General features: G+C 43.1%; 1 protein-coding gene across 1 annotated transcript in view; it reads left to right on the forward strand.

Annotated features, from left to right (window-relative positions):
• Positions 1 to 18,086, forward strand: part of LOC148477106 (pepsin A-like) — a 600,278-nt gene that overhangs the window by 380,580 nt on the left and 201,612 nt on the right. The window contains exon 6 of the mRNA XM_088457226.1: positions 1,827 to 1,937. Within this exon, the coding sequence (XP_088313352.1) occupies positions 1,827 to 1,937 (111 nt within the window). The remainder of the gene's footprint in view (positions 1 to 1,826; positions 1,938 to 18,086) is intronic.

An 18,086-nucleotide genomic window follows, 5' to 3' on the forward strand; every position in this document is an offset into this window, starting at 1 on the left:
GTGACAAGTACAAGATCATCACAATATTATGTGACAATTATAAGATCACCACATTATGTGACAATTATAAGATCACCACATTATGTGACCATTATAAGATCACCACATTATGTGACAATTATAAGATCATCACCACCTGATGTGGCAATTATAAGATCATCACCACCTGATGTGACAATTATAAGATCACCACTTATGTGACAATTATAAGATCATCACCACATTATGTGTCAATTATAAGATCATCACCACATTATGTGACAATTATAAGATCATCACCATATTTTGTGACAATTATAAGATCACCACATTATGTGACAATTATAAGATCATCACCACCTGATGTGACAATTATAAGATCACCACATTATGTGACAATTATAAGATCACCACATTATGTGACAATTATAAGATCATCACCATATTATGTGCCAATTATAAGATCATCACCACCTAATGTGACAATTATAAGATCATCACCACATTATGTGACAATTATAAGATCATCACCACATGATGTGACAATTATAAGATCACCACATTATGTGACAATTATAAGATCATCACCACATTATGTGACAATTATAAGATCATCACCATATTATGTGACAATTATAAGATCATCACCACCTAATGTGACATTTATAAGATCATCACCACATTATGTGACAATTATAAGATCATCACCACATGATGTGACAATTATAAGATCACCACATGATGTGACAATTATAAGATCACCACATTATGTGACAATTATACGATCACCACCACATGATGTGACAATTATAAGATTATCGCCACATGATGTGACAATTATAAGATCATCACCACATGATGTGACAATTATAAGATTATCGCCACATGATGTGACAATTATAAGATCATCACCACATGATGTGACAATTATAAGATCACCACATGATGTGACAATTATAAGATCACCACATTATGTGACAATTATAAGATCATCACCACATTATGTGACAAGTACAAGCTCATCACAATATTATGTGACAATTATAAGATCACCACATTATGTGACAATTATAAGATCACCACATTATGTGACAATTATAAGATCACCACATTATGTGACAATTATAAGATCATCACCACCTGATGTGACAATTATAAGATCATCACCACATTATGTGACAATTATAAGATCATCACCACATTATGTGACAATTATAAGGTCACCACATAATGTGACAATTATAAGATCATCACCACATTATGTGACAATTATAAGATCATCACCATATTATGTGACAATTATAAGATCATCATAACATTATGTGACAATTATAAGATCATCACCACATGATGTGACAATTATAAGATCACCGCCAGATGATGTGACAATTATAAGGTCACCACATGATGTGACAATTATAAGATCATCACCACCTGATGTGACAATTATAAGATCACCACATTATGTGACAATTATAAGATCACCACATTATGTGACAATTATAAGATCACCACATTATGTGACAATTATAAGATCATCACCATCTGATGTGACAATTATAAGATCACCACCTAATGTGACAATTATAAGGTCACCACATGATGTGACAATTATAAGATCATCACTACATTATGTGACAATTATAAGATCACCATATTATGTGACAATTATAAGATCATCACCTGTTGTCACACAGTAATTTGGGTTATTGTGCAGAATTGTACAAATTAGGGAACTATGTATTGGAAACGTTATAAGATTTCCCTGTGTTGTTCTGGAATAGTGAGGAATTTCAGGGGCATTGTAACCACTAATTAATGCACTTTGTTTTGTTATTATACCCTAGTGGCAATGGAAGTGTTATTACATTTGGTGGAATTGATGAGTCCCTCTATACTGGAAGTGTGCAGTGGGTACCTGTCACAGAGCAGAAATTCTGGCAGATCACAATAAACAGGTTAGTAGATATGTTTTATATCATTACTGACAGTGTTCTCAGCACGTGATGTCATTACATTTGGGTAAATGAACCAGTTGCATTTAAGGGTTGGGATGCTCCATATGCATCGGGTGATATATTTAGGTGGTATGAGCAGAATAGCACAGAGCCATAGGCTCATTAGATGCGGCCGCTCGCTCCCAACGTATGGAAACTCAGCTAAGTGACGGCAAAGCATCCGCTCGCACAGCAAGACATAGGCATGCCCACTATGTCTTGGCGAGCGATTACTTTGTGTTTATAGATGCCCACCAGCCTGTCTTTAGCTGCCCATTTGCGTACATCATCTCCAGGAAGTATATACAACCATCATAACATCGGGAACCATTGGATCTGACCGCAGCGCTTGACTGTACCCTACCGCAAGCACTGCGGGCAGTTCAGTGTGAAAATCAACCAGGTGACGTGTACTATCAAGCTGCCTGTTAAATATGTACGCCTCTGAAATGGTGTGAAAACACTCTGGCATGCCTGAGTCCGCAACTCCACTCCCCCATTACTACTGCTGTGCCCCTGTTACCACACACAAATGGCCTCTCCTGTCACTCATTCCACTGGGCAGTCATGGCAGGGCGAGCAAGCACATTCCGATTGCTCGTACTAGTTTGTGCATGCGCACTGCGAACTACAGCTGTTTTAATGAGTGAGTAAAATGTTCCATAGTATCCCCCTAACCCTACCCTAACCTTACACTAACCCTACCTCTAAAGATGTACCGCAGCTATAATGGAAAGGGATATATATGATATGATACCAGTGGTGTGTGGTATAATGTAACTGTGGCAGTTGGAATATAATACAGAGAGTAGGCAATGTGATAGCAGCCCCCTGCCCCCCATAGCCCATACACTAACCCTACCTCTATAGATGTACCGCAGCTATAATGGAAAGGGATATATATGAAATCAGTGGAGTGTGGTATAATGTAACTGTGGCAGTTGGAATATAATACAGAGAGTAGGCAATGTGACAGCAGCCCCCTGCTCCCCATAGCCCATATACTAACCCTTCCTCTAATGATGTACCGCAGCTATAATGGAAAGGGATATATATGATATGATACCAGTGGAGTGTGGTATAATGTAACTGTGGCAGTTGGAATATAATACAGAGAGTAGGCAATGTGACAGCAGCCCCCTGCTCCCCATAGCCCATACACTAACCCTTCCTCTAAAGATGTACCGCAGCTATAATGGAAAGGGATATATATGATATGATATGATACCAGTGGAGTGTGGTATAATGTAACTGTGGCAGTTGGAATATAATACAGAGAGTAAGCAATGTGACAGCAGCCCCCTGCCCCCCATAGCCCATACACTAACCCTACCTCTATAGATGTACCGCAGCTATAATGGAAAGAGATATATATGATATCAGTGGAGTGTGGTATAATGTAACTGTGGCAGTTGGAATATAATACAGAGAGTAGGCAATGTGACAGCAGCCCCCTGCCCCCCATAGCCCATACACTAACCCTACCTCTATAGATGTACCGCAGCAATAATGGAATGGGATATATATGATATCAGTGGAGTGTGGTATAATGTAACTGTGGCAGTTGGAATATAATACAGAGAGAAGGCAATGTGACGGTAGCCCCCTGCTCCCCATAGCCCATACACTAACCTTCCTCTATAGATGTACCGCAGCTATAATGGAAAGGGCTATATATGATATCAGTGGAGTGTGGTATAATGTAACTGTGGCAGTTGGAATATAATACAGAGAGTAGGCAATGTGACAGCAGCCCCCTGCTCCCATAGCCCATACACTAACCTTCCTCTATAGATGTACCGCAGCTATAATGGAAAGGGATATATATGATATCAATGGAGTGTGGTATAATGAAACTGTGGCAGTTGGAATATAATACAGAGAGTAGGCAATGTGACAGCAGCCCCCTGCTCCCCATAGCCCATACACTAACCTTCCTCTATAGATGAACCGCAGCTATAATGCAAAGGGATATATATGATATAAGTGGAGTGTGGTATAATGTAACTGTGGCAGTTGGAATATAATACAGAGAGTAGGCAATGTGATAGCAGCCCCCTGCTCCCCATAGCCCATACACTAACCTTCCTCTATAGATGTACCGCAGCTATAATGGAAAGGGTTATATATGATATCAGTGGAGTGTGGTATAATGTATCTGTGGCAGTTGGAATATAATACAGAGAGTAGGCAATGTGATAGCAGCCCCCTGCTCCCCATAGCCCATACACTAACCCTTCCTCTATAGATGTACCGCAGCTATAATGGAAAGGGATATATATGATACCAGTGGAGTGTGGTATAATGTAACTGTGGCAGTTGGAATATAATACAGAGAGTAGGCAATGTGATAGCAGCCCCCTGCTCCCCATAGCCCATACACTAACCCTTCCTCTATAGATGTACCGCAGCTATAATGGAAAGGGATATATATGATATCAGTGGAGTGTGGTATAATGTAACTGTGGCAGTTGGAATATAATACAGAGAGTAGGCAATGTGATAGCAGCCCCCTGCTCCCTATAGCCCATACACTAACCCTTCCTCTATAGATGTACCGCAGCTATAATGGAAAGGGATATATATGATATCAGTGGAGTGTGGTATAATGTATCTATGGCAGTTGGAATATAATACAGAGAGTAGGCAATGTGACAGCAGCCCCCTGCTCCCTATAGCCCATACACTAACCCTTCCTCTATAGATGTACCGCAGCTATAATGGAAAGGGATATATATGATACCAGTGGAGTGTGGTATAATGTAACTGTGGCAGTTGGAATATAATACAGAGAGTAGGCAATGTGATAGCAGCCCCCTGCCCCCCATAGCCCATACACTAACCTTCCTCTATAGATGTACCGCAGCTATAATGGAAAGGGATATATATGATACCAGTGGAGTGTGGTATAATGTAACTGTGGCAGTTGGAATATAATACAGAGAGTAGGCAATGTGACGGCAGCCCCCTGCCCCCCATAGCCCATACACTAACCTTCCTCTATAGATGTACCGCAGCTATAATGGAAAGGGATATATATATGATATCAGTGGAGTGTGGTATAATGTAACTGTGGCAGTTGGAATATAATACAGAGAGTAGGCAATGTGACAGCAGCCCCCTGCTCCCCATAGCCCATACACTAACTGTGACTGGACGCCTTTCGCCGGGGCCGTCCCTGGTCACGGGTTAGCGCTTTTGGACTCCCACTCACCGTCAGTGACCGCCTGTCACTGACTCCACCCACTGCGCCGTGGGCGTTTAACGATGCTGCCACCACCAAACTCTACCATCGGCCTTTGGAACCGCTTACTAGGTACACTCAGGCTCCTGCCTTGGAACCAGGAACCGCTTCTGCTGCGTATGCGTTTGATTAACTGCGGACACACCTCCTGTTTGGTGTCGGCTGTTCCCACCTGATCCCTCGCAATGGACCAGGTCTGCACGGTAGCTTGGCAAAGGGCTTGAACTTGGAGACACGGAGCTCTTACCCAGAACAGCAGGAGAACGGAATAGCGTTTTGGCGCAATTCTGTTGGTCGCAAGATTGAGGCAATTGAAGTAAAGGCAAGCAGTGTTTATTTGCTCAATGTCTTAAAGAAGACCCTCCCTTCCGTCTGAAGGGGAATATCACACAGAAATCAAACAGCAATTCTCCACAAAGGATTTTCAAAGATGTACCACATACAGGAATCTTATCAGCAGGTCTCCTACTCATAGATGTTACAGGGTTGTACACATACAGGGCTCACAGTCCCTCTTTTTATGTCATTCTTACACACAACATCACAGGGGGGCAAATCCACCCTGTGCTCCTTCTAGCCAATCAGGCTATTTCAGAAAACATAAATTAACAACATATTACATTTCAAAGGAGTCTCTCAATATCCTCCTTCCTAATCCACCAACACAAACTGATTTATCATACATTATACTGTCTCCTAAAATGTTGGTATAACATGTCACAGGAAATGGTAAATGACATTCATCCTTATCAGTTTGGCATTTCCAACCTTAACACATTCAGCTTTTAGAAGTGGCATCCAAAAGGATCTTCTTAAAAACAAATTAATTGTCTTTTCAAAAGTAAGTTCTGTACATGAAGTGTTTGGCTATATGACACCATTCACACCTTCACACAGAAACCTTCCAGCCAGAGGTCACTTGGATGCACTTCAAAGAAAGCTTAGTTACACAATGGATCTGACCACTATCATACTGTAGGTCAGGATGATTAACATATCACTTCCTATGTCAGGAGGTGAGAAGGTCTCATAACCATTTCACTTAACTGTTACAGCCTTCTAACACAAACCAACTTATACATTCCTTCTAAGTGCATTTTCTCTACAAAATATACATTTAAACCATATAGTGCATAGCCTATTAAATATACTTTGCATCATGCACTAATGCATTGCAGATCAGCTGCAGTGCATTACAGCAATACATATATACTTTAATACAGTTTATTATAAACCATGTGCAGTGTGCTTTTACACTGTCCTTTTAAAAATGATGGCACAGCACGGGGGTTAACCCCTTCAGTGCTGTGGCAGCCATTAACCCTGTGTGGCCTGCCTCCGGCCACACTTCTCCCCCCCCTCTCAAGCGGGCCACCAGAGGGCCATGTTCCAACGATTTGGCTCCTGGCCCCACAGTCTCTTGGGGGGTACAGGTAATCTACCTGGGGGGCTTCGGCTCCGGCCTAGACAGTTCATCCACATTGCAGTGGGCCTTTCCTTGTCGGTGCACAAGGTCCAAATAGTCACACTGAAGTCCAAGGCTCCACCACAACAGTCTGTCCGTTACCCTTTTGGGGGACCAGTCGCACACATAGTGCTGAAGGTGGTCCAATGCCCAAACAATTGCCAACCACTGTGTTCCAATTGTGGCATACCCCACCTCCCACTGTAGCAGTATCCTGCTCAAACAAGCCACAGGTTGCTCCGGCCCATATGGTTCCTCCTGGCTCTGTACTGCTCCCAGTCCGTGCAATGACGCATTAGTTCGTACCACAATGTCCTGGGCCTGAAATTGCGACAACTGCACTGGAGCTGGTATCAGAGCCTCCTTCAATGACTGGAATGCCAACTCACAAGCGGGTATCCAGTCCACTGACTTGGGAAGTCCCTCCCTGGTTAACTCTGTAAGGGGTGTCACTACAGCACTACAGTCAGGGACAACTTGTCCGTAGGGCCTTACAGTTTCTAAGGTCAGTATCTGTCTTGGGGTTGTGGGCAGGGGACAGTTTCTGGTTGCCTCCACCCCCACTGGTCTGGGCCTACCACTGTCTCCCCCCAGTCTATACCCTGGGCACTGAACCATGGTCATCTCCACCTGGCATCTGTCTGCACTACCTGTCAGACCTGCCCTACCATCCTCCTCCAATGACCTATGACTAGGGGCACCTACCCTGTCACCTAGACCTTTTCTCACCACCTCGTCCACTACCTGTTCCGTAGTGATGGCAGACAGATCACCAGCCTCTGAGCTCCGTGTGGAATCCACCACGGGTAAGCTGCGTGACTTCCCCGATCTACTTGTCACAAGCAGGGGACCTTGCTCCCTAACTAGCCTATCCCCTTCTACCTTCCTGGCTACCCTGTAACTTAACCCTCCCCGCCAGGTCACACTCACTGCCGCTATCCCTGAAAGGCCGCTGCCAGCTTGGCACAATATGCCTTCCAGATATGGGTCAGCAAGCTGAGCTTCCCTGAACTCCTGTCTGGGGCCCTCACTTCCTTCTAAGTAGGGACAGTCTACAGGGGGATATGGGTTGGGATCGCTAGGGTCAGTCTGGTTGAGGTCAGTGAAAGGGAAGTCAGCGTGGTCATTCATACTCACCACCGGAGTTGGCAAACCACTAGGGACAGGAGCATCACTGGGCACCCTCACAGGATCCAACGAGCCGGAACCAACATCATCTGCATTGCTAGGGGATGTAGGCATACCAGAGGCAAAAGGCATGCTGGATAGATGTGCTGATCTAGCCGCTGTAGTCTTTTCCTCTGGGCTGGTTGATGCTGTGGTAAGCTGCGCTGGCAGTTGTCTAGCCGCTGTAGTCTTTTCCTCTGGGCTGGGCTGTGCTGGTGCAGTTGATGTAGACTGTGATCCGGAAACTTGACTCCGGGCGATGGCGTCAGCAAACATGGTAACGATTCCACCACCAAGGTCATTCCCCAGGACCACATTGGTTGGAAGGCCATCCATGACAGCAACATCCCTCAACTCTGGGCCAGCTCCCCAGTCCAGGTAGACTCTCGCCACAGGTACTTCTCGCTCCATTCTGCCTGCCACGGTCACTTTGGCAGTGCGACCTAGCAGTACTGCAGCAGGATCAATTAGGCAGGGGCTTACAACAGTGATTGAGGCTCCAGAGTCTCTTAATCCTTGTCCCTGCAGGGGCCCCACTTGGACCGTCTGCAGGTGCTGCCACATATTTTGGGGTGGCCCCTTGGCCATGCAGGTGACTCTCTCCGTAGAGTCCACCTGACTCTCCCGACACTCCATTGGACTGTCTGGAGTAGGAACAGTCTCTTTGGGCTCACCTTCCCGGGTCAGGCAAGCAAGCCGGGCTCCAGCACTCGGATTTGGGGCACGAGTCTGGGGTGCTTGGGGTGTGGGACAGTTCATCCTCAGATGTCCGATTTTCCCACAGTCATAACACTTCTTGTCCAGTCGGGGCCCCGGTGGTCTCTGATTATTTGCAGGGACAGGGCAGGGCGATTGCTGGCCAAGAGCACCCGGGTTGGAGGATGCCCACTTTGGGGGGTGATGAGCAGAAGAGGGGTGTTCCCCTGGTTGTACAGTCCATTGGGGTCTGCTGCTAGTCGGGCACTTCTGCCCTTGTGGCCGAATTGCCACATACTTGTCCGCTAACTGGGCCGCCATCTTCAAGCTTGGTGGCTCCCGGTCTAGCACCCATTCCTTCACCTCTGGGGCGCACCTGCGGTAAAACTGCTCTTGGCATAGCAGATCAATCAGTGCGTCCCAGGTAGTGGCACCAGATCCCTTCACCCACTTCACCACGTACTGCCTCAGCTGGGTGGTGAACTGCTCATGGAGGCTGTCATGGAGGAGGCTGTCAAACAAAAAAGAAGAACATAATCAATGAGTCAAAATCCACAATATTAAATTTAAGTGGAAAAACGCTCACAAAGGCTCAAACAACTATACTTGAAAAAGGATTAAAATTTGCCCCGCAATCGAAAATAAATAAATTCAATTTATATATAGATGTTCACAAGTTTATTAGAAAATTGACTTTAAAGAAATATTTTTCCAAAGATGCATTAACAAGGACTCAAATTAATTATAACAAACAATTCAAACACACCGATTTCAAGCCACCATCAACCTTCAATCCCACGTTTTGTAAAAGTTCTGAAATTGACACATTCCAGAAGCTGATTGAACAAGAAATAGATCAAATTCTGGAAAAACTAAAAATGAAATATAATATATCAAAAGAAGAAAAGAAAGCGCTAAAAGAGTTAAAGGAAGACAGCTCAATAGTCATCAAGTCAGCGGACAAGGGTGGAGGAGTGGTCATAATGAAAAAGGATGATTACAAAATTGAAGCAGACAGATTATTATCTGACATGAACACCTATGAGTTAATGAGATTTGATCCAACTGAGAATTTCTCAAGAAAACTGGATGATTTTTTGGAAGAAGGTCTAGATATCGGTATAATAAACAAAAAAGAATATGAATTTATAAAAGAAAAGAACCCTAAGATCCCGACCTTCTACTTTTTACCAAAAGTGCATAAGGATATAAACCATCCACCAGGACGCCCGATCATTTCAGGTATAGGATCAATTACAGCACATCTTTCCAAATACATAGATCATTTCCTTCAAGATTTGGTATCACAACAGAAGAGCTACCTGAAAGACACTATTAGCATTCTACAAATATTGGATAACTTAACATGGAAAAAAGAATATTTTCTATGTACAAGTGACGTAAAATCATTATATACCTGCATCCCACACGATCTAGGCTGTGATCATGCCCGATATTATCTTTCAACCCTGACTGAAATTTCAAACGAACAAATCAATTTTGTCATGGAAGGTATTGACTTTATTTTAAAAACAACTATTTCTGGTATGAAAACAATTTTTACCTTCAAAAATGTGGGACGGCGATGGGCACATCATTTGCGCCGAGTTATGCAAATCTCTATGTATCAAAATGGGAAGATGAATGTATATGGAAGAACAATGCTTTTGCAAGCAACATTATATGTTGGAAAAGATACATAGATTACATATTTTTCATTTGGGATGGCCCAGAGGAAGAATTGAAAAACTTCATATCCTACATCAATAACAATACTAAAAATCTGGAATTTACAACGATCACAGACAAAGAGATGGTAGTTTTTCTAGACCTGGAAATATACATTAAAAATGATCTTATACACACAAGAACAGACATAAAAGAAGTGAATGGCAATAACATACTCCCCACTTCCAGCAACCACCATCAGAATTGGAAGAGAAATATTCCCTTTGGTCAGTTTAGACGAGTGCGACGAAATTGCACAGAAAATGAAGTCTATCAAACACAAAGTGAAGAGTTAAAAAGAAACTTCATGGAAAAAGGATATAACAAAATGGAATTAGAGAAACAAATCAAGAAAGCAAACCAATTACAGAGACAAGATCTAGTCCGATATAAAACGAAAGTTAAAGATGACAATCTGGAACCGCTTTTTATCACCCAATTTAACAGCAATTCACAACTCATAAAAAATATGATGGAAAAACACTGGCATATTCTGAAATTGGACAAAGATATAAAGTCTATTATCTCAGATAAACCAAAAATAATTTATAGAAAAGCAAAAAACATTAAACAAGAACTAATAAAAAGTTTTTTATCACTAGAAAATAATATAAGTAAAAACAATAAAAATAAAGGTTATCATTACTGCCTTAACTGTAAAGCCTGTAAGAATCTAGACAAAGTTACCACTAAACCGAAAAAAGAATTCATATCAAATCAAACTGGAAAAATTTATCAGATAAAAGATCACATTACATGTGACACGGATGGAGGCATTTACATGTTGGAATGCCCTTGTGGGTTACAATATATTGGTCAAACAAAAAGAAAACTGAAAATCAGATTATCTGAACACCTATACAATATTAAAAGGGGATTAACTACGCACAGTGTGTCAAACCATTTCTTAGAAGTACACAATAAAAGTCCAACAGGATTAAAGTTTTCAGCCATACAGAAAGTTAACCATAACTGGAGAGGTGGAGATTTAACAAAGAATTTGAAAATGAAAGAATCCGAATGGATATTTAATATGAAGACTTTACAACCTTCCGGACTGAATATTGATTTTGAACTTAATGCTTTTTTATAAAAAAATTTTAATGGAATACATTTTTAACATTACACACATATTGCACATTTTCGCTATTATGTCCTATTTTTCCTTTTCCTTTTTTCTAACTTTTCTGATCCTATTTTTCCTTTTGACACACCTCTTGATAACAAATGTCCATCTCAGATATAGATCCAAGATGGCCTTGTTTCACATGCGGTTACCGCTATTTTTAGTCCCTTCCGGATTTGAACTTCCGTTTTTTAAGTGTAAACAATAAAGTTTTTCTCCTATAAAAGGAGCACTTTTTAGGACATCAAGCCATCCTTGATAAAGTGCGTTTATCGCATGAAATGCGTTGGAGGCTATCAGTGGAGACCACCAGGACATTCTGCACACCTAGCGGAACTCCCCGCATCCACACCGTCACCCGCGGCACCCACCAAGTACATCATCACCCTCCGCAAGGCTGGGCCGGTCACGCCGGGATAGAATGCTGTAAACAACCCACAGCTGCAAGCCGTGAGAGACGCTTTACCACCAGCAGGCAGCAGCGGGAAGGAGCGCGGAGAATAACATCTCAGTACCATCGGCAGGGATCGCATCATCACCGGGACAAGACCAACGGGACTTTACTGCCACTTCCATTCCAGGATAGAGGTAGGGAAAGTCAGTATGTGATCCCTTGTACACCTTTTGGAACTTATCCTAGTAGATCTCCATTGAATTATCTCAAAAGAGCTATAAATCATCTATGGTGTTTGTCAAACTTTTATCCTTTTTTTCTTTTCTTCTCTCTCTTTTTTTCCTTGCTTGGTTTATTTTCTTGGTTTTATTACATCAATAGCGCTCTTATCATTTTTTATCTCGTTATTTATTTCATATAGAGCTGCTTTTCATTTAGCGCGGCTACACAGTATCTGCTATCCAGAACTGCTCATGGGTGCTGGTAGGGTTCTTGGGCAAGTCCCGGAACTTTTTCCTGTAGGACTCAGGAGTGACAAAGTATCGCTGTAGGAGGGCCCTTACAACTTTGTCATAGTCACCGCAGTCCTCGGTGGCCACTCCTCGATAGGCCTCCAGGGCCTCTCCATGCAGTGTGGGCACCAGGTGTCTGACCCACTCCTGCTTGGGTAAATCATGTAGTTTACAAGTCCTTTCAAATACTTGCAAATGTCCATCAATGTCCCCATTGCAGTCTGCAAACTTGGCAAACTGGATACGATCTGATCCCGGTACAGCAGTCTGCAACGGTGCTTGGGGTACCACGGCCCGTGGTGCCCGCTCGTCAGGCCACATCTGAATGATTAGCATACGTTCTTGTTCCGTTGCCCTTTCTCCCAATTCTGCTAGCCGATCCGCTAGGGTATCCATTCGTTGGGATCCCTGCCATGCTGGGGAATGCTGAGAAACATTACTGCTGCAAGAGGTGGCGGGACTTGTTGCTCTCACCACGTTCTGAGGGGCATCCATTGTTACGCTGGCCGCACTTTCCACCTCCGTCTGATGCAACTCCATTCCGCTGTAATCAGTCATCCTGCGCGTTCTCCTGAACTGCAGTTACTCCTCTCCTGAGTAACTCGGCTTCTCTCGTCGGGTGACCGAAAAGCCGCCTGGGATTATCCCACCGCTATGCCACCAGATGTGACCGGACGCCTTTCGCCTGGGCCGTCCCTGGTCACGGGTTAGCGCTTTTGGACTCCCACTCACCGTCAGTGACCGCCTGTCACTGACTCCGCCCACTGCGTCGTGGGGATTTAACGATGCTGCCACCACCAAACTCTACCATCGGCATTTGGAACCACTTATTAGGTACACTCAGGCTCTTGCCTTGGAACCTGGAACCGCTTCTGCTGCGTATGCGTTTGACTAACTGCGGACACACCTCCTGTTTGGTGTCGGCTGTTCCCACCTGATCCCTTGCAATGGACCAGGTCTGCACGGTAGCTTGGCAGAGGGCTTGAACTTGGAGACACGGAGCTCTTACCCAGAACAGCAGGAGAACGGAATAGCGTTTTGGCGCAATTCTGTTGGTCGCAAGATTGAGGCAATTGAAGTAAAGGCAAATGGTGTTTATTTGCTCAATGTCTTAAAGAAGACCCTCCCTTCTGTCTGAAGGGGAATATCACACAGAAATCAAACAGCAATTCTCCACAAAGGATTTCCAAAGATGTACCACATACAGGAATCTTATCAGCAGGTCTCCTCCACACAGAAGTTACAGGGTTGTACACATACAGGGCTCACAGTCCCTCTTTTTATGTCTTTCTTACACACAACATCACAGGGGGGCAAATCCACCCTGTGCTCCTTCTAGCCAATCATTCTAGCTCAGAAAACAAAAATTAACAACATATTACATTTCAAAGGAGTCTCTCAATATCCTCCTTCCTAATCCACCAACACAAACTGATTTATCATACATTATACTGTCTCCTAAAATGTTGGTATAACATGTCACAGGAAATAGTAAATGACATTCATCCTTATCAGTTTGGCATTTCCAACCTTAACACATTCAGCTTTTAGAAGTGGCATCCAAATGGATATTCTTAAAAACAAATTAATTGTCTTTTCAAAAGTAAGTTCTGTACATGAAGTGTTTGGCTATATGACACCATTCACACCTTCACACAGAGAACTTCCAGCCAGAGGTCACTTGGATGCACTTCAAAGAAAGCTTTGTTACACAATGGGTCTGACCACTATCATACTGTAGGTCAGGATGATTAACATATCACTTCCTATGTCAGGAGGTGAGAAGGTCTCATAACCATTTCACTTAACTGTTACAGCCTTCTAAAACAAAACAACTTATACATTCCTTCTAAGTGCATTTTCTCTACAAAATATACATTTAAACCATATAGTGCATAGCCTATTAAATATACTCTGCATCATGCACTAATGCATTGCAGATCAGCTGCAGTGCATTACAGCAATACATATAAACTTTAATACAGTTTATTATAAACCATGTGCAGTGTGCTTTTACACTGTCCTTTTAAAAATGATGGCACAGCACGGGGGTTAACCCCTTCAGTGCTGTGGCAGCCATTAACCCCGTGTGGCCTGCCTCCGGCCACACTAACCTTCCTCTATAGATGTACCGCAGCTATAATGGAAAGGGATATATATGATATCAGTGGAGTGTGGTATAATGTAACTGTGGCAGTTGGAATATAATACAGAGAGTAGGCAATGTGATAGCAGCCCCTGCTCCCTATAGCCCATACAGTAACCTTCTTCTATAGATGTACCACAGCTATAATGAAAAGGGATATATATGATACCAGTGGAGTGTGGTATAATGTAACTGTGGCAGTTGGAATATAATAAAGAGAGTAGGCAATGTGACAGCAGCCCCCTGCTCCCCATAGCCCATACACTAACCTTCCTCTATAGATGTACCGCTGCAATAATGGAAAGGGATATATATGATACCAGTGGAGTGTGGTATAAAGTAACTGTGGCAGTTTGAATATATAAAGAGAGTAGGCAATGTGACAGCAGCCCCTTGCCCCCCATAGCCCATACACTAACCCTACCTCTATAGATGTACCGCAGCTATAATGGAAATGGATATATATGATATCAGTGGAGTGTGGTATAATGTAACTGTGGCAGTTGGAATATAATACAGAGAGTAGGCAATGTGACAGCAGCCCCCTGCTCCCCATAGCCCATATACTAACCTTCCTCTATAGATGTACTGCAGCAATAATGGAAAGGGATATATATGATATCAGTGGAGTGTGGTATAATGTAACTGTGGCAGTTGGAATATAATAAAGAGAGTAGGCAATGTGACAGCAGCCCCCTGCTCCCCATAGCCCATAGACTAACCTACCTCTATAGATGTACCGCAGCTATAATGGAAAGGGATATATATAATATCAGTGGAGTGTGGTATAATGTAACTGTGGCAGTTGGAATATAATACAGAGAGTAGGCAATGTGACGGCAGCCCCCTGCTCCCCATAGCCCATACACTAACCCTTCCTCTAAAGATGTACCACAGCAATAATGGAAAGGGATATATATGATATCAGTTGAGTGTTGTATAATGTAACTGTGGCAGTTGGAATATAATACAGAGAGTAGGCAATGTGATAGCAGCCCCCTGCTCCCCATAGCCCATACACTAACCTTCCTCTATAGATGTACCGCAGCTATAATGGAAAGGGATATATATAATATCAGTGGAGTGTGGTATAATGTAACTGTGGCAGTTGGAATATAATAAAGAGAGTAGGCAATGTGACAGCAGCCCCCTGCTCCCCATAGCCCATATACTAACCTTCCTCTATAGATGTACCGCAGCAATAATGGAAATGGATATATATGATACCAGTGGAGTGTGGTATAATGTAACTGTGGCAGTTGGAATATAATACAGAGAGTAGGCAATGTGACAGCAGCCCCTTGCCCCCAAATACCCCATACACTAACCCTACCTCTATAGATGTACCGCAGCTATAATGGAAAGGGATGTATATGATATCAGTGGAGTGTGGTATAATGTAACTGTGGCAGTTGGAATATAATACAGAGAGTAGGCAATGTGACAGCAGCCCCCTTGACAGCAGCCCCCTGCCCCCCATAGCCCATACACTAACCTTCTTCTATAGATGTACCGCAGCTATAATGGAAAGGGATATATATGATACCAGTGGTGTGTGGTATAATGTAACTGTGGCAGTTGGAATATAATAAAGAGAGTAGGCAATGTGACAGCAGCCCCCTGCTCCCCATAGCCCATACACTACCCTTCCTTTATAGATGTACCCCAGCTATAATGGAAAGGGATATATATGATATCAGTGGAGTGTGGTATAAAGTAACTGTGGCAGTTGGAATATAATACAGAGAGTAGGCAATGTGATAGCAGCCCCCTGCCCCCATAGCCCATACACTAACCCTTCCTCTATAGATGTACCGCAGCTATAATGGAAAGGGATATATATGATATCAGTGGAGTGTGGTATAATGTAACTGTGGCAGTTGGAATATAATACAGAGAGTAGGCAATGTGACAGCAGCCCCCTGCTCCCCATAGCCCATATACTAACCTTCCTCTATAGATGTACAGCAGCAATAATGGAAAGGGATATATATGATACCAGTGGAGTGTGGTATAATGTAACTGTGGCAGTTGGAATATAATAAAGAGAGTAGGCAATGTGACAGCAGCCCCCTGCTCCCCATAGCCCATAGACTAACCTACCTCTATAGATGTACCGCAGCTATAATGGAAAGGGATATATATGATACCAGTGGAGTGTGGTATAATGTAACTGTGGCAGTTGGAATATAATACAGAGAGTAGGCAATGTGACGGCAGCCCCCTGCCCCCCATATCCCATACACTAACCTTCCTCTATAGATGTACCGCAGCTATAATGGAAAGGGATATATATGATCCAAGTGGTGTGTGGTATAATGTAACTGTGGCAGTTGGAATATAATAAAGAGAGTAGGCAATGTGACAGCAGCCCCCTGCTCCCCATAGCCCATACACTAACCTTCCTCTATAGATGTACCGCAGCTATAATGGAAAGGGATATATATGATATCAGTGGAGTGTGGTATAATGTAACTGTGGCAGTTGGATTATAATACAGAGAGTAGGCAATGTGATAGCAGCCCCCTGCTCCCCATAGCCCATACACTAACCTTCCTCTATAGATGTACCCCAGCTATAATGGAAAGGGATATATATGATATCAGTGGAGTGCGGTATAATGTAACTGTGGCAGTTGGAATATAATACAGAGAGTAGGCAATGTGATAGCAGCCCCCTGCTCCCCATAGCCCATACACTAACCTTCCTCTATAGATGTACCGCAGCTATAATGGAAAGGGATATATATAATATCAGTGGAGTGTGGTATAATGTAACTGTGGCAGTTGGAATATAATAAAGAGAGTAGGCAATGTGACAGCAGCCCCCTGCTCCCCATAGCCCATATACTAACCTTCCTCTATAGATGTACCGCAGCAATAATGGAAAGGGATATATATGATACCAGTGGAGTGTGGTATAATGTAACTGTGGCAGTTGGAATATAATACAGAGAGTAGGCAATGTGACAGCAGCCCCCTGCCCCCCATAGCCCATACACTAACCCTACCTCTATGGATGTACCGCAGCTATAATGGAAAGGGATATATATGATATCAGTGGAGTGTGGTATAATGTAACTGTGGCAGTTGGAATATAATACAGAGAGTAGGCAATGTGACAGCAGCCCCCTGCTCCCCATAGCCCATATACTAACCTTCCTCTATAGATGTACCGCAGCAATAATGGAAAGGGATATATATGATACCAGTGGAGTGTGGTATAATGTAACTGTGGCAGTTGGAATATAATAAAGAGAGTAGGCAATGTGACAGCAGCCCCCTGCTCCCCATAGCCCATAGACTAACCTACCTCTATAGATGTACCGCAGCTATAATGGAAAGGGATATATATGATACCAGTGGAGTGTGGTATAATGTAACTGTGGCAGTTTTAATATAATACAGAGAGTAGGCAATGTGACGGCAGCCCCCTGCCCCCCATAACCCATACACTAACCTTCCTCTATAAATGTACCGCAGCTATAATGTAAAGGGATATATATGATCCAAGTGGTGTGTGGTATAATGTAACTGTGGCAGTTGGAATATAATAAAGAGAGTAGGCAATGTGACAGCAGCCCCCTGCTCCCCATAGCCCATATACTAACCTTCCTCTATAGATGTACCGCA

The sequence above is a fragment of the Taudactylus pleione genome, unplaced genomic scaffold, assembly GCF_031769625.1.
Source record: "Taudactylus pleione unplaced genomic scaffold, aTauple2 ptg000747l, whole genome shotgun sequence".
NCBI classification, from domain to species: domain Eukaryota; kingdom Metazoa; phylum Chordata; class Amphibia; order Anura; family Myobatrachidae; genus Taudactylus; species Taudactylus pleione.